Source organism: Cervus elaphus, chromosome 26, assembly GCF_910594005.1.
Source record: "Cervus elaphus chromosome 26, mCerEla1.1, whole genome shotgun sequence".
NCBI classification, from domain to species: Eukaryota; Metazoa; Chordata; class Mammalia; order Artiodactyla; family Cervidae; genus Cervus; species Cervus elaphus.
The window spans coordinates 42,543,107-42,570,799 of record NC_057840.1 but is presented as its reverse complement, the minus strand read 5'-3'; the positions used below and the strand labels follow the sequence as shown (position 1 = coordinate 42,570,799).

The following is a 27,693-nucleotide window of genomic DNA, read 5'->3' as shown; positions in this document are numbered from 1 at the left end:
CCTAACCGCAAGTTATTTCATGTATGTAACATTCCAGAAACAGCAAAGCCCTAAGGAGAGAAATCCGATCAGGGGTTGCCAGGTGCTGGAGGCGGGAGGGGAGAAAACAGATCACAGAGGGAGAGGAGGGAGCATTTGCATATGATGGAAACGTGTCTGTGTCACCTTGATCGTGGTGCTGGTGAAATGAATGGAATCAAGATTCATCAAACTGTGCCTTTGAGGGTGAATCTTGCTCTAAGAAAATTCTACCTGAATAAACCTGACTTGAAACAATGAATGATCTGGCCCCATTGCTACGTCTACAAAGTATTGTGTCATCATAGGAAAATACCAGCTTTAAGGGCGGAAAGAAGTGTGTTCTTGGTTGCCAAGAGGGAGGAGAAGGGGAGGGATGGAGTGGGAGGTTGGGCCTAGCAGAAGCAGACGAGTGTAAACAGGGCAGACAAACAGCCAGGTCCTACTGTAGGACACAGCAAACGTTACCCAATACCCTGTGACAAACCATAATGGAAAAGAATCTGAGAAAGAGTGTATTAATATGTATACGTGTAACTGAATCGCTTGGTTGTGCAGCAGAAATTCACACACACCATTGTAAATCAACCGTACTTCAACTGGAAAAAAAAAAAAAAAATAGGAGGGGTGAAGAAGTGTGTCCTTACCTGGACCCTGCCGCTTTCTAGCTGTGTGACTCTGGGAAGGTCTCCCTCCCTTTGCAAAGCTCAGCCTGCTCACAGGTGAAAGGCGGGTAACAATGATTTTACAGGATGACCTGCACCCCACGTGTGGCAAGGCTGTGTATGTCACTGTCCAAACAGGAACTGCCCTTCACCAGATGTCTTTTCTCTCACGCTGGACCTCCATACGGGGCATGACGCGACCCCAGGTCCACTTTAGCCAGTCCATCTTACCTTCCCTACTGCATCAGGCGTGGGCTCTGTCTTTGATGCCCAACCCCCATCTCAGTGTCAACCCATCCACCCTGGGGGGCATCTTCAAGAGTGGTCCTCAGTGAGCCCGGCTGGCCCACAGCCCTGTCAGCAGCTAGCCGCCCCCTCGCCCCGGATACACTCACCGGATGAACGTAGGGAACAGCTCGGCATTGACCAGACACACCATCTGGAACACGATGGTGATCCCCATTCGGCCGACACAAGCTACCGCGATATTCAGCCAGGACAGATCTGGGAGGAGACAGACAGAGGGTGTGAGAACTAGAGGGCTGTACCCACGGATTTGCCAGGAGATGCCTCAAATGGGAGCTTGGACTTAAGAGCTGGAAGGGTCTGAAACGCTGTCTTATCCAACCCTTCCATATTTGGATCAGTAAACCGAGCCTGGTGGCTCAGATAATAAAGAATCTGCTTGCAATGCGGGAGACCTGGGTTTGATCCCTGGGTTGGGAAGATCCCCTGGAGGAGGAAACGGCATCCCACTCCAGTATTCTTGCCTGGAGAATCCCATGGACAGAGGAGCCTGGTGGGCTACAGTCCATAGTGGTCTCAGCGACCACTACTAACACTAACTAAACCGAGTCCTGAGAGATTTGGGGACTTGATGGCACGTGAGGGAAGACTTCACTGTGCAGAGGAAAGAATGTGCTTTTTTGAATCTCAGCTATGCATCCTGCCAGCAGAGTGATGAGGCAAACGGCTTACTTCTGCCTGCCTCAGTCTCCTCAGCTGTGAAATGGGAATCATCTCACCCAACTTACAGGTGGTGGTGAGATTTAGAGATAACACATGTCAACTGTGCATCATGACCACTCCACCCGTCCTGGCTTTTTATTATCCTCCAACAGTGTCCTTGCTGACACAGCTCCTGAAACACAGTAGGTCCTCAACAACGTGGTTCCCTCGGGCAGAAGTCCTAGAGCTGGTGGACCAGATTTTTCATCCTCAGCACTCATTTCCCAGCACATTTTTTTTAAAATGTTTTGTTTATTTATTTTTGATGGCACTGTGCAAGGGCTTTCTCTAGTTGTGTGAGCAGGGGCTACTCTCTAGATCTGATATTGAGGGCTTCAGTAGTTACAGCTCGTGGGCTCTAGGACTTGGGCTCAGTAGTTCTGACACCTGGGCTTAGTAGCCCCGCAGCATATGGAATCTTGCCAGAGCAGGGATCGAACCCGTGTCCCTTGCAGTGGCAGCTGGATTCTTAACCCCTGGACCACCAGGGAAGTCCTCACAGCACATTTCTTAACCCAAGCATCTTAGACTGGTCTGAGAGGGTGAGGGATACAAACCCTCATCTCCTCCTAGCAGACGGCTCTGAGTCTTAATTAGTGGCAGGTCCAGAAGGCTTCTCCTTCCTGGGGAGCCATCAAAGCATTAGGCACCATCATCTGCTTCACCGGGATGTTAGGGGTTCACCCAAACCCCAAAGCACAAATGGCTTCTGAGTCAGGTCGGCTCACTAACAGAGCCTCCGGGGTCACAGACAGCGTGTCATCTCACCCTTGTCCGCACCAGCCGGCCGCTCAAGGAGGACAGGCTTCCTTCCCCTCGCCAGCGGGAGGCTCGGGGGAGAGCAGACCCAGTGGCCTTGGGGCCGAGTTTGCCTGCGGCCAGCGCAGTCTCTCCAGGTCTCCTCTGCCCTCTGCCTGGAGGAGAGCCCAAGCAGAGCCTTTAGTTAAGGCTCCCACGAGATACAAGATAAGGGAGTTCACTCAGACACCTGGAGGAGGGCGTTGGTCACAAATTCTGAAGCTTTGATAGATTTGGCAAGATGCTCTACTGGACACGCACGGCATCCTCGCCCTCAGAGAACTACCCTGCCTCCTCTGGGCCCAGGTCACTCTCCCCAGCCGTCGGAGGGACCACTTACAACTGCAGTCCTGTGGCGTGGCTTCCTGCCATGCTTGGGATAAAACCCACCCTGGCATCTCTCCCTGTCTCCTGCTCACAAGGGTCCGGCTGCTCCTCCGACGCCCAGCTCTCCCCATCCTCAGGGTCCTCACTCTTGCTGTTCCCTTTCCTGGAAACCTCCCTGCCCGTTTGTTAAAATGACTCATCCCCTCTTCACTTAGGTCTCCTAAGGTCACCCTGGACCACCATACGAAGAATTAATGCCCCATCCCTCTTCCTCCTTCTCTTTTCCCTCTAGAACATAAGCTCCAAGAAGTGGAATCTTTCTCTGCTTTGCTCGAGGCTGAGATCCTTGACAGAGACACCATTCTGTCAAGTACACAGAGGAGCTTCCCAGGTGATGCTAGCGGTAAAGAACCCGACTGCCAATGCAAGAAATGTAAGAGATGCAGGTTCAACCCCTGGGTTGGGAAGATCCCCTAGAGGAGGGCACGGCAACCCACTCCAGTATTCTTGCCTAGAGAATCCCATGGAGAGAGGAGCCTGGTGGGCTCCAAAGGGTCTTTGTTCCAGAGGGTCACAAAGAGTCAGACACAACTAAAGCGATTTAGCATGCACACACGCAAGTACATAGAAGGTACTTGAAATAGTTTCTGGAACAGGAAACAAAGGCTCGTCATCTAATATGATAAGGACCAATAAAGGCAAGTGGCGAGAGCGGGAGCTGGGAGAAGGTCCTGGGAGGAGGTGGGACAGAGGACGCAGTACCCAAGCTTCTTCCAGGTGATAATCAAATGGCCTCAGATCCCAGATTCCCTCTTGGGACTTGGAGCTGTTACTTAAAAAACAGCAACAACGAAAACCTCTACTCATTCATTCCGTTTTACCAGGAATCTACAAACAGGGAGATCGGGGGAAAGAGGAGAAACCGATTTCAGATGCTTGGCCGCTTTTCCTATCTTCTCTGTCCTTGGTGGCTCAGACAGCATAGCGCCTGCCTGCATTGTGGGAAACCTGGGTCCGATCCCTGGGTCGGGAAGATCCCCTGAAGGAGGAAATGGCTACCCACTCCAGCATTCTTGCCTGGAAAATTCCATGGATGGAGGAGCTGGTGGACTACAGTCCATGGGGTCGCAAAGAGTCGGAAACAACTAAGTGACTTCACTCACTCACTCACTCATGAAAGGAGGGAGAAAGAAACCTGAGCTACCTTTTGCTACCTCTTAAAATTTCCAGCCTGCTCCATATAGCCTGGTTCTTGAGAACAGAGATTTCATGGGATGTTTCTCATAATATCCTGCTCCCAAAGCCTGCCAAAATGACTCATTAAACCAACAAGTGCGGAGCACAAGCAATAAAAACTGAGAAAATAGCAAATCTGCTCTCCTATTTTTTTTTAACATTTCTAAAAGTAACAAATGAGAAAGGCAATGTATGTACTCAAATTAAAACTGCCCAAATGATTCTGCTTTGGCTTATCTTGGATTGCTAAGAATTACGGACTCAAGCAAACAGTCACCAAAATGGCTGGTGTTAAAAAGACTAATGATGCCATGTGCTGGTGAGTCTGTGGAACCACTGGAAAGCTGGTGCATCACCGTGGGAGCGTGAACTGAAAAGCTGTCTGGCTGTACCTACTAAAACTAACCTGTGCCCTGTCCCCTGATCCAGCAAGGGAAGTGAGTGTCCACGAAAAGATGTGTTGGAATGTTTGCTGCAGCCTTAATCCCAAGAGGCAGACACTGGATGACTTTAGATCTCCCAACCCGGGGATTGAACCTGCATCTCTTACGTCTCTTGCACTGACAGTCAGGCTCTTTACCACTAGCACCACCTGGGAAGCTGCTCTATGTACTTGACAGAGTGGCGTCTCTGCCCCAGAAGCTCAGCCGTGAGCAAAGCAGAGAACGTTTCCGCTTCTTGGAGCTTATGTTCTAGAGGGAAAAGAGAAGGAGGAAGAGGGATGGGGCTTTAATTCTTTGTATGGTGGTCCAGGGTGACTTTAGGAGGCCTGAAGTCAACAGAGGCCTGGATACAGGGTGAGGGGTTCCTACAATGCGAGGCTGTCCAGCAGTGAAACAGTGCAAGTGACACTCTCGTGGGACAATGTGGGCAAACCTTGCAGATGCCACGATAAGTGAATGAAGTAAGACAGTACAACGCGTAGGTGCGGTCTGGTTCAATTATATGAAGTTGAAGAACAGTCGACATTAATCTATGATGGCAGAGACCACAGATGCAGGGACCCGGGCAGGGGTGGGGAGCGTTGGTGGTCAAGGGAGGTGAGGGACCTTCCGAGGTGCTGGAAATGCTCTTTATCTTGGCGTAAGTCGTGGTGCCCAGGTATGAATGAATGAATGATAGTTGCTCAGTCATGCCTGACTCTTTGCAACCCCATGGACTGTAGCCTGCCAGGCTCCTCTTTCATGGAATTCTCCAGGCAAGATTACTGAAGTGGGTTGCCATTTCCTTCTCCCCAGGTATACATACATGTAAAAAATTCACCGGCTTGAACACTCAGAAAGGGCTCATCATTGGTATGCTGTACCTCTACTTAAAATTTTTTTAAAAAGTCATTCTAGACTCAGATAAGCACCTTGGCTTTGTTGCTATTCCAGCGTTAAGACTCTTCCCACAGTTCATTGACCTGGAAGATGATGGGCGTGGACCACTCACCGTGTGGGATAAAGACCATGATGAAGCAGGCCAGCCCCGCCGCCAGGTTGGACATGGCCAGCGGGTAGCGGCGGCCGAAGCGGTCGATGGTGACGAGGATGATGAAGGACGCAGGGAACTCGACCAGGGCGGAATAGAGGAAGTCCAGGTGGAGGTTCCCGCCGGTGGCGCCCACGTGCATGATTAGGCCCTGGTAGACCACGGAGCTGGTGAACCTGGGCGGGCAGGAGAGACAGGTCAAAGGTGAGCTCCTCGGAAGAGGGGAAATCCTGGAGACTGGCCGGGAGGATAAAGGCCCCAGCGAGCTGGGGGGAAGTATCCATCACTGGATGTAGAATGTTCTAGAGCAATATGAAAAGTAAGTGAGGTCCCTCCGTCGCGTCCGACTCTGCGACCCCATGGACTGTGTGTAGCCCACCAGGCTCCTCCGTCCATGGGATTTTCCAGGCAAGAGTACTGGAGTGGGTTGCCATTTCCTTCTCCAGGGGGATCTTCCTGACCCAGGGGATCGAACCTGGGTCTCCTGCATTGCAGGCAGACAATTTACCATCTGAGCCACCAGGGAAGTCCTAATATGAGAAGAGAGGGGGTCAAAATCCAGGTGGGGCCCTCCTGGTTGAGAAGCTCCTTCCATGATTTTTGTGAGCCTGTGACTTACAGGACAGACCCGTGTTTCCGAGAGACAGCAAATGATGCAGCGACCATCGTTTACGGCTTACTGTGCCCCTGCGGGCAGCCATTCTCTGAACACCGCACAGGCCCTATCTCATTGGATGCCGCAAGCCTCCAAGGGGAAGGAGGGCAGGGGAGGGCAGTGGGGAGTGAGCAGTTTCAGGATTCAGACTGCTGTCTGAGCTGTGTGGTCTTAAGTAAGTTAACCAGCCTCTCTGTGCCTCAGTTCCCTCAGCTGTGAATCTGGGTTGTCTTGAGAGTTCATTGAGGTCGTAGACCAGAAGGGCTCAGTGTAGTTAGACGCTCAGTGAAGAGCAGACGTTTTTGCTCTCACAGTTGTCTTTCCCAGGGCAAGGGTCCAGAGCACCACGGGGTGGAGAATTCGGCCAAGCCTTCCCTGCTCCAGAGTGGGGCCCCTGCACACAACGCACCATCTGCAACCAGCAGCATTCCCTCCCTCTCTTTCACCCCATACCCCGTGGCACACGACCCCTCCACCCATATTTGAGGAAAGAACAACCATGCTCACCCCACCAGGCTCATCTAAACTCACCAAGAACGTGGCACACGGACGGTTGGGGACCAGCTCAGTCACTGACTCAGGGGAAGATTGAGAGTCCCGTGGGTCACTTCTGGGCAAACTGTACAACTTTGGAACATTGAATGACTGTTGATACAATCGTTCCTCACTGCCATGGGGGACTGGTTCCAGGACCCCCCAGAACACCAGAATCCGAGGATGCTCCAGTCCCTTGTGTCAATCGCATGAATCAGTGTAGGATGTGCACACTCCCGTAAGACTGACACCATCACTAGATTGCTTATAACACCTAACATAATATAAATGTTGTTTAAGTAGTTGCCAGCATGCAGCAGATTCAAGTTTTGCTTCTCGGGACTGTCTGGAATTTTTTTGAGTATTTTTTATCTACAGTTGATTGAATCCCCAGATGCAGAACCTGCAGATATGAAGTACTGACTGTGGGAGGAGATTTTGGTGGATAAGAAATTACTTTCTTATAGAAATGCAGATTGCCCGTCAGTTCCAAAACTGAGATCACAGGGGACGTTTCTCGTTACTACACCCCCCTGGTTTTATAAAGTCCAACTCTCCAGGCTCAGATGGTTAGGAATCTGCCTGCAATGCAGGAGTCCCCAGTTCGATCCCTGTGTTGGGAAAATCCCCTGGGAAAATCCCCTGACTCCCCTAGCAAAGAGTCAGACACGACTGAGCGACTTCCACTCACTTCACTCACTCACTCCCTGGTTTTATAAAGCTGCACTCGGGGGAGTCTGGGATGTTTTCGTTTCTAGTCCTAAATTATTCCTGTTTGAACCAAAGTGTGAAGAGAATAAGAAGGCACTAACTGCAACGTGGTGAGTTTAGATGCGCCTGGCGGGGCAAGAGGGGCTTCTCTATGCCGGGTTAAATAGTTAGACGGGAACAGTCATCTTATACCCATAAAGCAACTGACCCAAGAGAAAGGAATGTAGAATTCTGATTTTCCTGCACAAACAAATAAACAAAAACCCCAAATCACAACAAACTCTGCGAGATGGTGAAGAACAGGGAAGCCTGGTGTGCTGCTATCCATGGGATCCCAAGGGGTCCCAAAGAGTAGGAAATATCAGCAACGTGCAATGCTGCCATCTTTCGGCAGAACCCACAAACTGCATGTACGCACTACTACGGGTAGAGGTGATGGTTTTTTCACCAAGTGTCTGGCTCTTTGTGACCCCATGGACTGTAGCCCGCCAGGCTCCCCTGTCCATGGGATGTCCCAGGAAGGAATACCCGAGTGGGTTGCCATTTCCTTCTCACACTCCTATAAAAATAGCAATCTGTCATTGTCAGACACTTCCTAAGTTCTAAGCCTTTCACACGCATTATCACATGAATTCTTCCGGCATGCCCGTGAGTAGATCCTATCATTGCCTCCATTGGCTGATGAGGAAACTGAGTCACAGAGATCATGAAGCTTCCTGAAGGTCATACAGCCAGGAAGTGATGGGCACCCCCCTCCCCGAGTCGCTGTAATGAATGGAGCCGACGGGGGCGGGGGGCATGTACAGTAAGAGAAGGCATCCAGGGCCAGATGACATGAAGCCCTGCAGGCCGTGGAAGGAATCTCATTTTCTTCTCAGTGGATCAGGAAGACTGTGAGGATGTGAACAAGGAGGTGATGCGATCCGTGACCTTCGCCTGCTTTGTGAGCAGCATCTGGGGAGGGGGGCACAGGAGTGGGAGCAGACCACCAGCAAGGAGGCTACCACGATGGCCTAGACGGGAGGTTGCAACACTCACAGCCAAGAGCACAGCTGATGAGAAAACGGCAGGTTCGGGATAGATTTTCAAGGCAGAGCGGAATTTGCAGAAAGCTTGCATGGAGGGGTGTGTGTTAGCTGAGGAGACAGAATCATCGCCTTGACAGGAGTGCTTGGGGTGGAGACGGGACCCAGGCTGATACAGGAGGGGAGCAAGCCTTCCTGTTTGCGGGGTCCCAGGCCTCCAACACAAGAGGCACCACAGCGTCGGATGCTGAGAACCAAAACGCGCCAGGCACCTGGCAAGCTTGCAGGGGTTCCTGGGCCCCTCTCGCGGCTGGTGCAGGGCTCTGGGGCCAGCCCGCAGACACGGGGCCTGGGGACCAGGCAAGAACCCGGCATCTAGAGAACTTGGGACGGACTCTGGGGAACACTGCTTACTCATTCAAGCTTCCGCAAGTATTTACGGAGCGGCTGCTACGTGCCAGGCGCCGCCCTCATAGTCGGAACCCTTATTTCACGGGAGGGCAAAGAAGGGCAGGGAGGCAGAGTCACCCCAGTGCAAGGGCAGCCCGGGGCCCAGCTTCTCGGCCCAGGGGTTTCCGGGAGTAACTGAAGGGCCGCCAGGGTGCGGAGGAGCAAGCGCTGAGGTCGGGAGCTGACCCAGCACCCCCTGAGGGAAGAGGGACGGGACCCCCATCTCGAGGTAGTCACTGGGGAGGGTGACGCTGCCCCGGGGTGTGCAAGGGGTGCTGGGCGTGGACAGGCGTTTCCTAATCAGTGTGAAAAAAGCATGCATGTGCTTTCCGCAGGCTCTGTCGAGGAAGGGTTCTTCCTCCTTGACGGCCCGGAAAATGAAGTTGCTCAGTCGTGTCTGACTCTTTGTGACCCCGTGGACTGTAGTCTACCAGGCTCCTCCATCCCTGGGATTCTCCAGTCAAGAATACTGGAGTGGGTTGCCATTTCCGTCTCCAGGGGATCTTCCCGACCCAGGGATCGAACTCGGGTCTCTCGCATTGTAGGCAGACATTTTAGTGTCTGAACCACCAGGGAAGTACTTGACGTCCTGGGGAATCCCTGAAATCTCATCTACCTGCCGGGGCTAAGTCAGCATTGGCTCCTGATGCATGGGGCTTCTGACAACCCTGTCAGCTCCCTCCAGGTCATCGCTGACTTTTCTACCTGGGGATTTCTTCTTACTTAAACAAGGCCTTTCCTCTACTGGGCAGTCCTCAAGGGAGAAATACAGGTGCCTTTTAAAGAGTTCTTTGAGCGGAAAGCCTTCTGGAAATGCCTTTTCACACTTCTCTTTTTCCCCCCCAAGTCGGCCCACCGTCTCTGACGTGTACCCAGGCATGCAGGGAAGCACATGGGGCCTCGGAAAGACCGCTTACCACAGGTACATCAGAATGAAGGTGTACTTCCTCAGGTTGGGCGTGCGGAACAGGTCTACGAACGAGGGGCTCAGCTTCTCAGTGACGTCCTCCTCGAGAGACAGCATCTAGGAGAGAGTCAGGCCATCAGCTGCATCCAGGCTGCCACCATGGGCAGGAATCGCCATCAGAGCCCTTCCCCCACCCCGGACCCCCACCCCGAGGTCAGTCATCACACTCATCAGCCCGAAGAGCTCCAGCACCCTCCCGCTTCCCCAGGCAAGTCCCACAGGCAAGCGCTCAGTCATAAACCCGACCCAGCGTTCAGTGAGGGGACAAAGCCCTTGCGCGTGAGTCACCTTCAGGTCGGCAGGAGGCAGCTTCCCGTTCTTCTGGGCGATGTGGCCCATGATCTTTATCGCCTGAGTGTTTCTCTTTTGCGATAACAGCCATCGGGGGGACTCGGGCACAAACCTGCGGACGCAGATCACCCCTACTCGGCGTCTCCCCCAGAGCCCGTCTGAGGTTAAGATTGAAAGAGAACCTCGCTGGAGCTGACTCAAATGCGTTCTTTTTTATAGCTGAGAAATAGTGCCTTGTGTATATGAACCACAGCTTCCTCATCCGTTCGTCTGCCGATGGACATCTAGGTTGCTTCCATGTCCTAGCTACCGTAAACTGTGCTGCAATGAACACTGGGGTACACGTGTCTCTCTCAATTCTGGTTTCCTCGGGGTGTATGCCCCCAAACCACCACGATGTTGTAAAGTAATTAGACTCCGATTAAAATAAATGAAAAAATAAAAGAGACTCTCCCTTCCAGTGTAGCCTTCATCCATGGGACGGAGGTCCCATTCTCTCTCAGGATCCAGCCGCCCTTCTGGCCCCTGGAAAATTCCTCACACACCATAGAGGCTCCACATGCCTACCCCATCCGATACCACAGACGCCTCTGCATAAGACAGGGCTGTTGAACAAGCCTCAACGTGTGTCCAAAACAAACTAAACTACACTCGCTTGCCTTCAACACGAGGTAGACTCCATGGTGTCTATTTCAGATGGGACCGCCTGCTCAGTCCATCAGTCGTGTCCGACTCTGTGCGACCCCACGGACTGTAGCCCGCCAGGCTCCTCCACCCATGGGATTCTCCATGCAAGAATAGTGGAGTGGGCCACCATGCCCTCCTCCAGGGGATCTTCCCGACCCAGGAATTGAACCCACATCTCCTGCAATGCAGGCAGAGTCTTTACCATCTAAGCCACCAGGGAAGCCCCATCAGAGGGGACTAAGATGTTTTAAACTCAAAGACTGTGAATCTCTGCAAGAAGGTCACCTGAAAACACACAGGAAAAGTCTCACCCCACCAGCCAGTGGGACTCAGCCGGTGGGGCAGGCGGGGGAGAGTCCCGGCACTGGAAGGCCCCTCGCTCCGTGCTGATGGGGAGACAGCAGGCTTTTCTTGAGCCTGAGTGTACTGAGAAGCTGGCTCTGGTTCTGAGAGGTTGGGGCGGACTCGGGGCCTCCCACAGGTAAGATGCGCCCTCAGCTAAATAGCAACAGAAGCTGCGTGGATGAGACATTTCGCTCCGTGAACCTGTCTGCTACCCACCCTTCCCTCTCCCACAATGACAACTCATCTGTCTGGTTGCTTACCCCTCCAGACCCTGCCAAGGGCTGACAGCTAATAAGACGAAAAACCCACTTGACCTGGCTTTGTTCCTGTCTGATGGGCACACTCCCCAGAGATGGTTCCATTCCTTCATCTACTCCTTCACTGGCTCATCAAAGAGCAAATGCCTACTTTGTGGCTAGGTGGACTTTTGTCTGACTTTTAGCATCTCAGGCCTCTCTCTGGGTGATGTGAATTTAAAGAAACTCTGTAAGTAAATTTCTTTAAAGAGTGGCTGAGAGTGGCTCCCCCCCGGAAATAAGGGCTACCCCGTGATGGAGCACCCCAGATGGCGTGGGTGGCTGGAAGCCCGGGGCCTGCAGGTAGGGCCGCCCTGGCTGTTGGGAAGATGGGTCCCCACGGGGACACAGTACCAGTAGCAGAAGAGGAGCAGGAAGACGGGCAGGGAGACGGCCAGCTGCAGCCAGCGCCAGTGCGGGAGGATGTAGGCCAGTCCCGAGAGCAGCACAAGCCCCACGGTGAAGGCCAACTGGAAGAGGATCGCCACCGTCCGTCTGTAGCCCAGACCCACGAACTCTGTGACTGAAACCGGGGAAACGTCAACCCTGGGCTCCCATCCACTTTAAAATCCCCCATTTGCTATCTGCAGCTCCCCCCCCCCCACCCTTTGCACACTGCAGTATTCCGTCTACGGGGCTCTCCTGCCCAGAACCTTCTTGCCATCAGCTCCAGGCTGACCTGGAGTATTTCCCATGACCCACCAGGGAGCGCTCGTTAACACCACCAGCAGCTTTGAGGGCACCCCAGGGACCTGGCCCTGTCGTAGGTGTTCGGACACATCTCCAACTCTGTGGGCACAGCCCCGCCCTCCTGACCTCACGGCGAGGTGGTGGACCAGACACACACACGGAGTTCATCACACCCAGGTCTTGACATGATGCAGGCCGTGTGGGGAGAAAGCGTAAATGGCCAGGAGGGTGGGGGGCTCTCCAGGGGGTCACAGATTTTCAGAGCGCAGTGGAGCAGAGCTCATGGAGGAAATGTGAGCCATCAGGAGGGGCGGTGGTTAACCGAACCCGGAATGGGAAAGCGAGTTCCAGGCAGAAGGACAGCGGCCCAGGTGACCGCTGGGTGAGGTTGGGTCATGGGGGCCGTGCGCCCTACTGGGGGTGTCTCGTAGGCTTGCGGAGAACACTGGCTTCAAGTGCGGGAGGCACACAGGCACCTCGGCACGGGGTGACCCGACGTTACGTCTGCTAAAGGCCCCCCTGCACCGCGCTGCTGCCTGTGGGCGCCCCGGGGTGGACCAGCGTGGAGTGGAGCGATGGTGGTGGTGGGATCTGGCAGGAGTAGCAGATCAGTGAGAGGGCTGCGGTGCCGGAGCTGTTCCAAGAGGAAAGCAGACGGGGGTCTGGGGAGAGGGACACTGGAGGAGCGGGCGTGGGGGTGGGGAGGAAGACATCCTGGGCTGGGAAGAGAGGAGGAGTTGATCGCAGACTGAAGGGGAGCCCCTGGTGCGGGACCAGGGAGTATGGGACCTCCAAGCGAGGCAGGGGGCCGTGGGAAGGATGCAAGCCAGGGTATCACGCACTCCGTCACAGACACATAGCGTTCCAGGTCTGTCTTCCTGTCTCTCTAGCCTGGGAGCTCCTTGACAGAGGTTGTTGTTCAGTTGCTAAGCTGTTTCCGACTCTTTGCACTGGCTTGTATGGACTTTGCATGGACTGTAGCCCACCAGGCTCCTCTGTCCTCCACTCTCTCCTAGAGTTTGCACAAATGGCCATTGAATCAGTGATGCCATCCAACCATCTCATCCTCTGTCGTCCCCTTCTCCTCCTGCCTTCAATCTTTCTCAGCATCAGGGTCTTTTCCAATGAATCAGCTCTTTGCATCAGGTGGCCAAAGTAATGGAGCTTCAACTTCAGCAACAGGCCTTCCAACGAATACTCAGGGTTGATTTCCTTCTGGATTGACTGGTGTCTTGAGAGTAGGACGGAAGGCCTTGTCTATTTCGGCATCTCTGGCCCTGTCCCTGTGCCTGCCACAGGGCAACAGACACACTGCGGGGAGGAGAAGGGGTGGGCATGGCTCTGGGCCACCCCGGGGCCCTTCAGTGACCTCAGGGCACTGTGGTCCCCACATGGAGGATCCTGAGGCAGAGAGAGATTATGGACCATGCCCAGGATCACACAGCTGGTCAGAGATGGGTGCAGATTTGACCTTAAATTAACCCTTGTCTCCATGTGCCAAATACTGTATGTTCAGCCTCTAGATGGCTGGGCTGTTGCAGCTAATATATGCTGAACTCACTAAACTTAACTAGTTTGCTCCCAATTTCTTGGGGAAGGAACATGGTTTTTCTTGGCCCTAGTGAACTATTTCTTAGAATGTCAAACCATAAGACATTGTTTTCAAAGATGGCAAGACCTGGCAAAAACCTGGACCATCCTCACTGCTGTCTGATGCACCCATCCATCCCTCCATGGGCTGAGGGATACACAGCTATTACGCTACTTTCTTCTACAGAAGTATTTTTCATTTTCTATTCTTACTTTTCATAGAAAACTTGAAAGAAAAAATAGTATATAGAATTATCTTGATTTACACTTCATTTTTTTCATCACTGTGTCTCTCTCTTCTTTTATGTTTTGTTTATCGAGTTGCCAGGTCATATCCGACTCTTTGCGACCCCGTGGACAGCAGCACGCAAGGCTTCCCTGTCTCTTGCCGTCACCCAGAGTTTGCCCAGCGTCATGTCCATTGTGTGGGTGACGCTGTGTAACCATCTCTGCTGTCTTCTCTTTCCCAGCATCAGGGTCTTTTCCAATGAGTCAGCCAAAGTATAAGAGCTTCTTTCATTTCCTCTTATATCGTCTCCCCTAACTCTTGAGTGTCCTTCAAACCAGCTGAGTTTGTTTTGGAAGAGGCTTTTGGAAGCCTTTTGGAAGAGGCTGGTTCATTCATATTTGAAATGTTGTAATACTGTCCCACCTGTCTCCCCTTCCTACATAACCCCCATCATTGTAAACACATCACATGTGATCTTCTTTTCCCAAACAGATTAGCTGATATGGAAACAAGGAGCCATCATAAGTGGTTATATAAGTGTCTCTCAGACAAAGAGAGACAGAGAGAGGCCATTCTGACCCCACACCCAGCTCCAATCACGCAGACACAAATACAGCTAGCGAGGCCACACTTTGTCTAGACTTCCTCCCAAAAAAACCCGCCTCCACGCTCAGCTTCGTCCCATTCCACCCCACTCCCTGACCTCCCGGGCCTCTCAAAGTGCCTGGAGACCTCGGGCCAGCAGATGCTTACTCAGGGTGTAGCCAGCCGTCCAGTTGCCCTTGCTGACCAGCCCCTGCAGCAGGCGGAAGAGCAGCAGGGACGTGTAGTTTGGAGCCACGGCCGTGAGGACGCCCAAGACGGCGCTGATGAGGGTGGAGGTGAAGAGGCACACTTTGCGGCCAAACCTTCGGAGGCGAGAGACAGCGAGGTGAGACCTGAGTGTTCCCAGGGGCAAAGGGACAGCAGGCCCTCTGCTGGGAGACGAGACCGTTTCTCTGCGGCATCGTGCAGTCCATCACGCTTCGTGGCCCCTTCTCAAAGCCTGACCTGGTCCCCCCTCAGTGACAGCAACCCGCCACTCTTGCAGGTTTAACAAAGTCACTCTGAAGAGGAGTCCTGACCAGTCTCACTCAAGGACCAGGGGCCTCCCTCCATGACCCGCCCAGTTCTCAGACTCATCCCCTCTCGTTATCTTTGTAGTTAACAGATTGCATTACTATTCACAGACTTAACAGCGTGCACCAGAAATCAGGTCACCCCCAACCCACATAGTTAACCTGATCAATGATCATAAGGTTTTTCTGGGGAAATATTCAATTCTAATAGAATAACTAGTGAAAAGTGTTTTTCCTTTCTTTTTTCATGAGTAAAGTGGGCCAACAAACACATGAAGAGATGTTCAACATCGCTAGTCATCAGGGAAATGCAAATCAAAGCTACACGGGAAGTTGCTATAAAACACAGGGAACTCAACCCGGCTCTCTGTGACAACCTAGAGACCTGGGATGAGGTGGGGGGTGGAGGGGAGGTTCGAGGTGGGGGGTGGAGGGGAGGTTCAAGGTGGGGGGGACATGTGTATGCTAATGGTTCATTCACTGGTTCATGGCAGAAGCCAGCACAATATTCTAAAGCAATTATCCTCCAATTAAAAACAATTTGTTTAAAAAAAAACATTAAAAAAAAAACTACAGTGAGATATCACCTCACGCTTATCAGAATGGCCATTATCAGAAAGACAATAAACAACAAGTGTTGGCAGGCATGTGGAAAAAAGGGCGCTTAGTACACTGTGGATGGGAAATAAATTGATGCAGCCATTACAGAAAACAGAAGAAACAGGACGAAGTTTCTTTAAAAAATTAAAAACAGAACCACCATAAATCCAGCAATTTCACATCTGAATATTTCTCCAAAGGAAGCAAAAACACTAATTCTAAAAGGTATCTGCACCCCTGTGTTTATTGCAGTATTAGCTAAATTGCCAATATATGAAAGCAATATATGGAATTCCAATATAAGCAATATATGGAATATATTCCAATATAAGCAATATATGGAAGGACTGATGCTGAAGCTGAAACTCCAATACTTTGGCCACCTGATGCAAAGAACTGACTCATTTGAAAATACCCTGATGCTGGGAAAGATTAAAGGCAGGAGGAGAAGGGGACGACAGAGGATGAGATGGTTGGATGGCATCAGCAACTCAATGGACATGAGTTTGAGTAAGCTCTGGGAGTTGGTGATGGACAGGGAGGCCTGGCGTGCTGCAGTCCATGGGGTCACAAAGAGTTGGACACGACTGAGCAACTGAACTGAACTGATATGGAAGCAACCTAAGTGTCCATCGATAGTTGAATGAATAAAGATGTATATATAATATTATATATATATGTATGTATACAATGCAATAGTACTCAGCCATAAAAAAGAATGTATTTATGACAGTACAGACAGACATAGAGGGTAAAGCGCTAAGTGAAAGCAGTCAGAGAAAAATGTATACCCTGTGACCTCACTCATACGCAAGATTTAAGAAACAAAACAAATATAGCTTCTAAATGACAGTTATCTACTCCTGAAAATAGATACATAAATAGATAAATACTAAAAATATTAGTGACAGAACCATTCACTCTACCTTCTTCCCACATGCAAAGATGATTAACATGCTTTAGGGAAATACTGCGGGGGGCAGAGGGGTGAAGAGCTGTCCACACACAAAAATCCACATCCTCGTCTCTCATCTTCAACCTTCCACTGACACTGTCCTTGCTCACCAACTTCTACATGTTGAACTTCTCTCTGCATTCCCTCTTCTAGCTTATCTCAAATCTGGTTTATCGCTTTAAATACCAATTACTGGTGGCCAATCCTAAATATTGTTCTCCAGCCCAAACCTCATGTATCCAACTGTCTACTTGGCAACTCTTCTCTGTCTCACAGGCTGCTCTGAACACATCTCCACCAAGCTGCAGAGGAGGAGATTCTTGACCCTCTGTCTCAAAAGATAGCCCTGTCCCCCTCTACCCTTTTGCCAGAAGCATAACCCTTGGCTTTGTCCCCCCTTCCTCTGAGCCCTGCATCCCAGCTACACAACCTGCCTGCAGTTTCCACCTCTGAAATCCCCCCAAAACCCCCAGCTTCCTCCATCCTCCTGCCCCACATCATCCAAGGCACTCACTACCATGTCGGGTCTCAACTTCTGCGAAGGTTCCCTCTGGACGCTTCTCCCACCACTGGCCGCTGAAGTCCCTTCTCCCTACGGTGTTGACACTGTGTGTGGTCAGATGCACCTTTACGTACCTGTCTGCGATGTAGCCGACACCCAGAGAGCCCAGGAAGAAGCCCAGGTTCACACAGGACTGAAAGAGGTCCACCTTCCAAGAGTCATCACACACCAGGTTAAACTGCGGGTCGGAGGGGCCAAAACACACAAGACCGTTTGTAAGTTAAACTACGGCTACCATTTTCCCCGCAGAAAATGTCAACACACAACACAAAAATGTGGGGTCCTGGGGTCCCTCACATCCTTTCCTTTCACCACATTTTCATAAGACAAATGCAAGGTTTCTGGGGAATCTCAGGCAGTGTCATTAAATGCCTAATATCTTTATCTTGGGTTTACCCTCAATACGCACTAATTAAAGGGGCTGTTGTCAGGGGCCTCTGATAGTTGTCAAAGGACAGGGCGGCCAAAAGGTAAGGTTTCTAAAGGAAACATGGCAGAGTGATTATCCAAAAATGAAAATGAAGTAAAATAAATACGACGTGTTTCCCAGAATTGATAAAAGCCCTTAATTAAGAAAGCTGAGCACCAAAGAATTGATGCTTTGAACTGTGGTGTTGGAGAAGACTCTTGAGAGTTCCCTGGACTGCAAGGAGATCCAACCAGTCCATCCTAAAGGAAATCAATCCTGAATATTCCTGGGAAGGACTGATGCTGAAGCTGAAACTCCAACACTTTGACCACCTGATGCAAAGAATTGACTCATTGGAAAAGACCCTGATGCTGGGAAAGACTGAAGGCAGGAGGAGAAGGGGACAACAGAGGATGAGATGGTTGGATGGCGTCACCGACTCAATGGACGTGAGTTTGAGTAGGCTCTATGAGTTGCTGACGGACAGGGAAGCCTGGCATGCTGCAGTCCATGGGGTCGCCAAGAGCTGAACATGACTGAGTGACTGAACTGAACTGAATCACATGTTTTATTCCATATTCTACCCAATAATTGTGTGAATTTGTCATGACTGATGGAGCTGTAAGTATCAACATGAGAATTTCTGAGCAAAGACACAGAGGGCAGCTGGTGGGGGCTTCTGGGGAGCAGCCCTATGCAGCCCTGCATGTGGGGGATGGGGGAACCCAGAGGCGGCAGGAGACGCGGAGGGTCCCATGTGCCTGGGAGGAGCTGAGGCAGAAGGACAGAGGCAAAGACAGGAGCCAATCTGCCTGGGCGTTGTTGGGAGTAAGGTTCAGGGCTTGCCCTCCATGCCTGGCAGATGCATGGTGATACCAACACTCCTGGGTGCTCTGGGAGACCTGAGTGCAGAAGCATCCCCACTTGGAGCCCAGAGGGGCAGAAAGCAGGGAGGCACCCAGGGATGAGACAGAAGCTGGGAGGCGATAGCCGGGGCCCTCACCTCCCCATTTAGCCCAGCACCGGTCAGGACTCATGACTCTGCCCCGCCAGGCAGAGGGGTGTGACCACAAGAATGTCACTTAGCAACTCTGGGCCTCGGTCTCCTGTCTGGAAGGTGTGTGTGGAGCCGGTCCGGTCACCATCACGGAGCGGCTGCGGGCGCTGCAGCGAGACACCATGTGCCCCTGGTTTGGTAAATAACGAACCATTTAACTTTTTAAATGGAGGCTTTACTTTTTGTTTTTCAGTCGCTCAGTCATGTCCAACTCTGTGACCCCAGGGACTGCAGCACGCCAGGCTTCCCTGTCCTTTACTATCTCCTGGGGCTTGCTCAAACCCATGTCCATTGAGTCGGTGATGCCATCCAACCATCTCATCATCTGTCGTCCACTTCTCCTCCTGCCTTCAATCTTTCCCAGCATCAGGGTCTTTTCCAATGAGTCAGTTCATTGCATCAGGTGGCCAAAGTATTGGAGTTTCAGCTTCAATATCAGTCCTTCCAATGAACACCCAGGACTGATCTCCTTTAGGATGGACTGGTTGGATCTCCTTGCAGTCCAAGGGACTCTCAAGAGTCTTCTCCAACACCACAGTTCAAAGCATCAATTCTTCGGCGCTCGGCTTTAAGATGGTCCAACTCTCACTCCAGGTGTTTATTCCCTTGAAAATTCAGCTGAAAGCACACCACCCCAGGGAGTTTTTCCTGCCACTGTTTGGTTTCTCTGCGGCCCTGGGCCCCTGTCAGCAGAACTCGGGGGAGGCCGCTCCTGGGAGTTGTTATCTCGCTGGCCCAGGTCAGCCTCTCCAGCGGCCTCTCTGGAGCTCCCACCCATGTCACCCAGGATGATGTTCTGGGCATACTAGATGTCCCCAAAACCACAGGACAATGGTTTGGGGACGTTTGTTCTACTCTTTGCAATCAGCATCTTTGTAAGATGTCTCTGCCACCCTCCCTGAAATGCCCTGCATACCATCCTGCTCTGGGGGCATACAGAAGCCAGGGAGCTCATGGAACTGGAAGAAGGGGCACCTAGCCTTCCCTGCTGACACCGCCTCCCCTAAGAACTCTGCCCCCAGCTATGCCAAGGGGCTCTGTCTGCAGGCACCTGCTCCCTGCGATCCCAGACCCAGCCACTGCCCCCGGGGCCCCTCTGTGCCCCCAGAAAGACAAGGCTGGCCCCTTAGGGAAGCCCAGGCTTTGCACAGGGGGCGCACGGGATGGGGTGGGGTCTCCTAGGCCAGGTCCCTCCCCTGCTGGGACTTCACTGGGGATTTCTCCGGGGCCAGGCCGTATGGTGGACATGTCCCGTAGAGCAGCAGGCTGGCCAAGCTCACAGGACACAGAGTCACCCAGCGTTCTTGTTAGAATCCAGGTTCCCACGGGTTCCGTCTCAGCAGATCACGGATCGGAATCCAGGTGATCCCAGGGATCAGGTGAGTTGGGAAACCAGCACCCTTCTGCCCCAAATGGACCCTGACCTCTGCCCTCAGGGTGGGGAGGGACGGGAAGCTGGGTGTTCAAAGCGGTCAGCACATCTTCTTCCCTTCAGCCAATTCCAACGTCCAAGGCAAGGCCTTGTTAAAGATTATTTCTGCAGAAATGAATAACCAAGGCGGATTCTGCCCCAAATAAGCTTCAGCTTAGACTGAGAGGAGGAGGCTAAAGTGGTTCTGAAGCAGTGGGAAGGGTGAGTCAGAGGAGGCGCGTTCCGTCCAGGAGAAGCGGTCCTCCACCCCTGAGGGCCCGCGTCTCATCGCCTCCCTCACCTCCAGCTGGATCCCACCCCCAACACGCTAGTGTGTTCCCAGGTGAGCCCTACCCCACAACCCCTCCCCTGTCTCCCCCAGTCCTCCCCAGAGGACTTGGGTCCCCGAGTACCTGGAAGCCCGCTCCCTGTTACCACCGTTGGCCAGTCGGGGCTGTGTCCCCTCCCCAGGACCCCCGCCCAGGCCAGGCTCCCCCACATGCATGAGCTGCTGCTGCCGTGTGTTCCCGCCTCACTGTTCAGGGTCTCAGTCCCCCGGCCTCCCCGGCCAGGACCCTCCGGCAAATCGGGCACCTCCTCCTCCCCACCCCCTTCCAGGTCTGTGTCTCTTTAAATCGATCCTTCTTTCTGACCCTGTGACAGCCACATGGGTCCACAGCCCTGCTAGGGGGCCGTGTCAGCCTCCTCAAGCTCTCCCCACCTCTGGGAAGCCTCCCTTCCACTCCCCACCAGCGCCTGGACCATTCCCAAGGTCCAGCAAGCACCATCTTCTTCCTCTGCCTGAACTGCCACTTGGCACAAAGGTAAGGTTGCCAGTTTTAGAGGAAAAAAAAAAAAATACGGGGTGCCCCTCCAAACTGGAATTTCAGATAAACAACACTTTTTTTTTTTAGTGCAATCATGTCCTCAGCAGTATCTGAATTCCCAGCCTCAGCTGTCAGTATCAAATGTTGTGCAATATCTGGGACCTAATTATCCTAAACAAATATTCGTTGTTTACCCGCAATTCAAATTTAATGGGCGTCCGGCATTTTATCTGGTGACCTGATGTAAGATCTCAGCGCTCTGGCCCAAAGCTGAGCCACCCATTCTGTCCATGACCCCTCTACTGGATTCCAGTCAATTCAACAACTCATTGCTCCCTGAACGTGGTCCCTGCCCCCTCTCCGCCGAGCTTCAGTTCACACTCCCCAGTGCACCCTTTTTCCTCTCCTAGCAGCTCAAAATACTAGCCTGGGTCCCATTCAATACGCCGTCCTAAGGATCTACTGTATATCACAGGGAATTATACTCAATATTTTGTAATAACCTAGAAGGGAAAAGGATCCGAAAAAAAAAATAGATATCTATGTATATATAACTGAGTCAAGGAAGTCACATGGTAACCCACTCCAGTATTCTCGCCTGGAGAATCCCACAGACAGAGAGGAGCCTGGTGGGCTACAGTCCATGGGGTTGCAGAAAGTCGGACACGACTGAAGTGACTTAGCCTGGGATGGTATAGCTGAATCACCTTGCCTGAAACTAACACAAGACTGTAAATCAACCATACTCCAATTTAGAAAGCCTGCCACATCCCGCTGGAAGACCCCAGTGGCCGGCTGCATAGCAAGGTCCCCCTCCTTGTCTGGGACACTGATCTTATTCTCACAACCACCACCCCTCCCTCGCTCCCTGGAGACTGCAAACACCTTGAACCTCACAGGCTGCTTCCACGTCCCTCCTGGCATCACACCCAGTGCCAGAACAGAGGAAAAGCTCGGAACACGGTTACTGAGGGGACAGACGGAGGGCTGAATGGATGAATTCTTGCATCCAGCTGATCCTTTCCAAGCAGAGTGTGCCTTAGCCACAGAGAACAATACGTCCCCGTCCAGGTCTGTTTCTAGATTCCCAGCGAGAAGAGTGGCCAGTTCAGCACCCCTGGGAGACGAATCCTCTAACTGGATGTCTGAGGTTGGAGGATGTCTCAGAGACCAGATGTTTGTGCAAGGGCACCCACACCTGCCCTGCCCCCCAAGACAGAGGGCCGTGGGGCCAGAGGAGAGGACATGGCTTTTCTCCAGCTAGACGTGTGGGGCTCAGGGCATCAGTTTCCCTGTTTCAGGCGAGCAGTTTGCTAACAGACACGCTCTGCACAGTTCCACTCTGTGGCTTCACCAAAAGGCTTCCGTGGAGGCTCAAATGGTAAAGAATCTGCCTGCGATGCAGGAGACCCAGGTTCGATCCCTGGGCCCGGAAGATCCCCTGGAGAAGGGAATGGCTACCCACTCCAGTATTCTGGCCTGGAGAATCCCATGGACAGAGGAGCCTCTCAGGCTACAGTTCATGGGGTTGCAAAGAGTCAGACACCACTGAGCAACTAATGTGTCTAAACTTCTCCTGTGACTTCACCAAGTGACCTTGAGGTCATTTTCCAAGTGCCCATGCTTGTCACAGTATATAACACTTTCCAAAGGGTCCATGAAGGAAAGAACTCTGCTGGCTTCTCAGTGAGATATTCTCAAAGCAAAGGCTCAGATAACCCCCTAACCTATCCAGGCAAGCGCTCTGCCTCCATCCTGCTCTCCTGCGGCCTATGGAGGGGGCACCCAGTGCAGCTGGGTGCTGGACACCCGGGGGTGCTGAACCGGCCACTCTCCTGACTTGTCTGATCGGCACCTCTGTGGTCCTCGGCCGACCCCTGGGAAGCAGGTCATCATCATCGTTGGTTTGCTGATGAGGAAACTGAGGCTCAGAGAGGCTGAGTAACCTACACAGCAACACTCAGCCAGTTCGGGGCATGGCTGGGACTCAGTCGGACTCCAGGGCAGCTTCCACACCGCCTCAGAGACCAGCGTTGAGCTATCACAGGTCCACAGCTCGTGAATGGAGGGAGGGGGGCTCGCAACTCATGGTGGAGCCGCTGGCCCCCGAGTGGATTCTGCAGGCCCGTGGAGAAGCCAGTGGGGCAGAAAGATGAGGAAGCCAGTCTCCCCGGGGGTTCCCCGTCCAGCAGTCCAGCTCGGCCTGGCAGGCGATGGTCTCTCTGAGCCCCAGTTCCCTCCTCTAACACCCAGAGTGTGCGGAGGATTGAACAAGGGAGGAACGATAGTGCCCGGGATGGAATCTGATACGCCGGGGTTCAGAGAGCACCACCCTGCTCCCTCTTCGCTGATGTGGGGTCGAAACCTGTAGGGTTCGTCATGTTTCCTCTCTGCCCTGAAACCCGCATCATGATCCCCCCGGCGAAGGCCCGCTCTTACCTCAGTCACGATGGAGGAGCCGGGCGTGTCGTACACCCAGCCCTGATCGCAGGGGCCCAGGGGCAGGGGGCTTCCGTTGGCGGCCAGGCCGGCCAGCGGTTCCAGGCAGCCGAGGGAGCTCTGGTTCCAGTCCACCGCGTAGCGGAGGCACTGACCCTCAGGTCCCGGGCCGGGCACTGTGTAGTTGAGTTCCTCCGCCAGGCTCCAGCCGCATCGCCGGCTCAGCTCCGCCACCCCGGGGCTCCGGCAGCGGTGGTCCGGGGTGAAGGCCAGGAAGACGATGCCCACGTAGATGGGGGCGAAGGCGGCCGAGAACAGACACAGGATCAGGAAGGCTTGCTTCTGGAACCAGCCGAACTCCCCGACCTGCTCCAGAACATCGTCCACGGTGAGCATGACTGAGCCTCCACGCACATCGCTCTGAGCAGACCACAGCGGCCGCAGAGCCCGGGGTCAGGGTCTTATGTGGGTTTCTCTGCAATGGGCTGGTCTGAAGTCTAATTGCTGTCTAAGCATCTTGGCTTCTACCCCTGGAAGCCAACCAGCTGGAACCAATCTTTCACCCGCAGGGCAGGTTTTGGAAGGGATAGGAGGAGGATGATTGGTCAGACTGCTGGGCTGGGGGAAGTCACCTGGGCTGAGGGCCTGTTTCTTTGGCACTGGGGTTCCCAGAGCCAAGGGAGAGAGCAAAGGTGGCCATGAACCTCCCAGCGGTCTCTTTCAGGCTCTTCCAGAGGGATCCTCTACTTGAAAGCTTTTTTATCATCTAGATAAACAAGGACAGCACACTGGCTGCCAGACTATCGGACCTGCTTCTCATGATGGGGCATCTCAAGCAGAGTGCATCGAGGGTCTGGCCATGGGTGATGGGAGAGCCAAGCTCCCCAAACTGACTCACTGCCCTATGTCCTTGTCCCAGTGTAGAATGACCGCCTTCTTCGGGACCCACAAAGGACTTCTCCTGGCATCACTATGTCTGCAGGCTCCTGGCTGCTGGACCATGACGCACCCACCCTGAATCCCCAGGAAAGTGGGCCACAGGGGCCCTCTGGGCACAGACCCTGGTGGGCTCCCTGGGCAGAGATGCTGGTAGAAAAGATCAAAGGATCGCAGGCAGAGAACACCTTCCCCTCCCCCACCTCAGCCCGGGAGGACACAGAACATTAAGCCTGGGTCCCCCCTCCATGCACGCAAGAGGGACAAATAACAGATGAACGGATGCCCGGGTTCCCTCTGGTTCCCGGGACCCTCATCTCTGCTCCGTGGACACGGGGAGCTGGCCCCAAGCCCAGAGGTGCACCAGCTGCTCTGGTGAGACAGGAGGAGCTCTGCCAACCACTTCCCTACGTGGGCTGAGCACCAACTGGGGGTGTGGTGGGAGGGGAGAGGCCGGAGAGGGGGGCAAACCTCCCCAAGGCATCAGCTCGCCCAGGCCAGGCGCTGCCCTTCCTGCCTGAGTGAGATAATGGGAACTGTGTCTTCATCGCCCCTCCCTCTTCTTGGCACAGGGCCCCTGAAACCCTTGACACTTCCTAGGAGTGTCTTCTGTTCAACGAGGTGACTCTGGGTGGGCTTGTGGGTGGCTCCTGGCCATGGGTAAGACCAAGCTATGATTGTGTGCTAGGGGTTTCCCAGGTGGCGCTAGTGGTAAAGAACCTGCCTGCCAGTGCAGGAGACACAGGAGATGCAGGTTCGATCCCTGGGTGGGGAAGGTTCCCCTGGAGAAGGAAATGGCAACCCACTCCAGTGTTCTTGCCTGGAGAATCCCATGGACAGAGGAGCCTGGCGGGCTACAGTCCTTGGGATCGCAAAGAGACTCTGGGTGGGCATCTGCCTGCAGGTAAGACCGAGCTGTGATTAGAGACTAGGAACTTTCAGCCCCATCTCCCCATTCTCTTGAGCAAAAAGGCCTGAAATGGTAGGTCATGGGTCATGCCGATGGGGTAAAGCCTGCATAAGAGCCCCACTACCCGGGTTCAGAGCATCACATCCACACCCCAGGTCCGTGGGGACAGCAGCTCCTCCACCCACCCCCCTCGTCCCCCTCCCCCCACCCTGTGTATCTCCTCTCCCGGCTCCTCCGATGCTTCACCATATTCTCTAATAATCTGGTGGACAAGTCAACATTTCCCTGACTTCTGTGAGCCGCCCTAGCAAATCAGGAGCTTCCCCCGTGGCTCAGTCGGCAAAGAATCCGCCTGCAGTGCAGGAGACCCAGGTTTGATCCCTGGGTCAGGAAGATCCCCTGGAGAAGGAAACAGCAACCCACTCCAGCATTCTTGCCTGGAGAATCCCATGGACAGAGGAGCCTGGAGGGCTACAGTCCACGGGGTCACAGAGAATTGGACATAAACTGCAGGTAACACTTTCTAGCAAATCAGTTGACTCCAAAGAGGGAAGAGGTCAGAGGACCCTGATCTGTAGCCAAGTCGGGCAGAATTGTGGGTCACCTGGGGCCCTAATCGTGACTGGCATCCGAGGGGGGACGGTCTTGTGGGACCGAGCCCTTAACCGGTGGGGTCTGAGACTCTCTCCAGGCTGATGATGTCAGAAGTCGGTTAAACTGTGGGACACCTGGCTGGCATCGCAGACTAGTGCCTGGTGTGGGCAAAACCCCCATATTCAGTGACCCTAAGTGAAGTGTCCTGAGAGAGTAGTGAGGAGGACTCACGGGAGAAAGGAGTCCAGGGTTTTCCTACACACGAGGAGGTCACTGCGTTTCTCCACCACAAGCAGCCCTGAACGCTCGGGCTCCCCGGCCTCGAGTCCTCCAGACGGTTTCACTGTTCTGAAACCTTGTCCAAGAGATCCTGGCTTGGCCCTCAGCTACCCACCACCCTGCCCCACTAAGGAACCCACCCACCCACACCCTCCCTGCAAACTAGAGCGCCTGCGGTCTGCCAGGCTCCGCTCTTGGCAGGGAGAACAGAGCTGTGAACAGAGGAACCAGCCTCTCAGGGTAGAGATCTGAGCTCAGCGAGGGAAGTGTGGAGACGGTGTCTTCGCAGGTGGGGAGCGCGATGGAGATCTCGAGCAGGAAGGGGTGGGGGGCTGCAGCCTTAAGAACCAGCGGTCAGAGGTGGCCTCTGGGACGCTGAGCCTCGAGGGAAGCCGGAGGCCGAGCTCTGGCAGGTAGGAACTGGAGGACAAACGTTCCAGAGAGAGGAAAAACCTGAGGCCGGGCAGGCTGAGCGAGGAGGCCCGTGGGGCAGCCTCAGAGCCAAGCCAAGGGAGCAGGACTGAGGCCAGAGGGGTCTCAGGCCCAGATAAAGGGCCCCATGGGACCGGGGCTTCACCCGGCGGCAAGGGCAGCCCCCGAAGGGCGTCTGAGCCAAGCACGGGGGAAGCTGCCACTGCCTCGCTGGGCCCTGGGGGCTGGACGGGGCGGCACCAGCAGGGCTGGAGAGAAACGCACTCAGGGTCTGATTGCAGGTGGAGGTGGGAGGATGTGCTGATGGCCTGGATGTGGGGTGTGAGGGCCAGCAAGGGGTCCAGAGGCGCCAGGCGTTTGGCCCCAGCCTCTGGGAGGACGGCCTTCCCTTGACCGAGGGGATGGGAGACGTCCACAGAGCGTGTGGACAGCACACGGGCGGGGAGGGGCTTCGGAGTCGTTCAGAGCCCACCTCCATCAGTACACACACATCTGCTAGGCCTTAACATTCATGCCTGTAAAATGGGCCCACACTCACCCTCCCTCCTGCCCAGGGTGTGGCCGAGCGGATCAGGGAAGCCTGGGGCGGAGGGTGAGCTTTTCCGCAGAGGGCCCAGTGGTACGTGCCTGGGTGGAGAGGCCCTTCTGGGCCGTCTGGTCTCTGAAGGGGCTTCCCCTTCAGTCCAAGTGTTACCACCACCCTGGATGAGACCTAAATGAAGGCACGTGCGTTCTGGCTCCCCGAAGAGTTTCATTTAGGGACACGGAAAGTTTTAGTTTCATCTCATTGTCCCGTGTCGTGTGATATCCTTATTTTCGTCAACCATTTTTCAGTACCGTGGTATTTACTGAAAAAAATCTGCGTCTAGGTGGATCCATGCAGTTCAAACCTGTGCTGCTCAAGGGTCAACTGCGCTTCAGCATCAGGGCTGAGGGTCGGTTTCTTGGGGACTGTGACCCCAAGGAGAATGGTGTTGGGGGGACCCAAATGGTGGGGGCAGGGCGCAAAGCCTTCCTCTGGGGAGGGCAGGTGGGAAGCAGACAGTGCCCATTTGGCCATGGTCACTGTTAACCATCTGTGTGCCCTCGCAGAGTCCACCACGACCCTGCTCCATGGGACCGTCCGGGGAACAACAGAGCCCCGCCCACCGTGACAGCATCCCCAGCGG

At 53.7% G+C, this 27,693-nt stretch overlaps 1 protein-coding gene across 2 annotated transcripts in view; it reads right to left on the bottom strand.

Annotated features, from left to right (window-relative positions):
• Positions 1-23,882, bottom strand: part of SLC22A1 (solute carrier family 22 member 1) — a 36,892-nt gene extending 13,010 nt beyond the window's left edge. For both annotated transcript variants that reach the window (XM_043888556.1, XM_043888554.1), the window contains exons 1-8: positions 23,374-23,882; positions 17,305-17,408; positions 14,749-14,903; positions 11,841-12,009; positions 10,156-10,270; positions 9,818-9,924; positions 5,487-5,701; positions 1,079-1,187 (exon numbers count right to left, since the gene is read on the bottom strand). In XM_043888556.1, coding sequence (XP_043744491.1) covers positions 1,079-1,187; positions 5,487-5,701; positions 9,818-9,924; positions 10,156-10,270; positions 11,841-12,009; positions 14,749-14,903; positions 17,305-17,408; positions 23,374-23,769 — 1,370 coding nt within the window. In that variant the 5' untranslated portion in view covers positions 23,770-23,882. The remainder of the gene's footprint in view (positions 1-1,078; positions 1,188-5,486; positions 5,702-9,817; positions 9,925-10,155; positions 10,271-11,840; positions 12,010-14,748; positions 14,904-17,304; positions 17,409-23,373) is intronic.
• Positions 23,883-27,693: the final 3,811 nt, after the last annotated feature.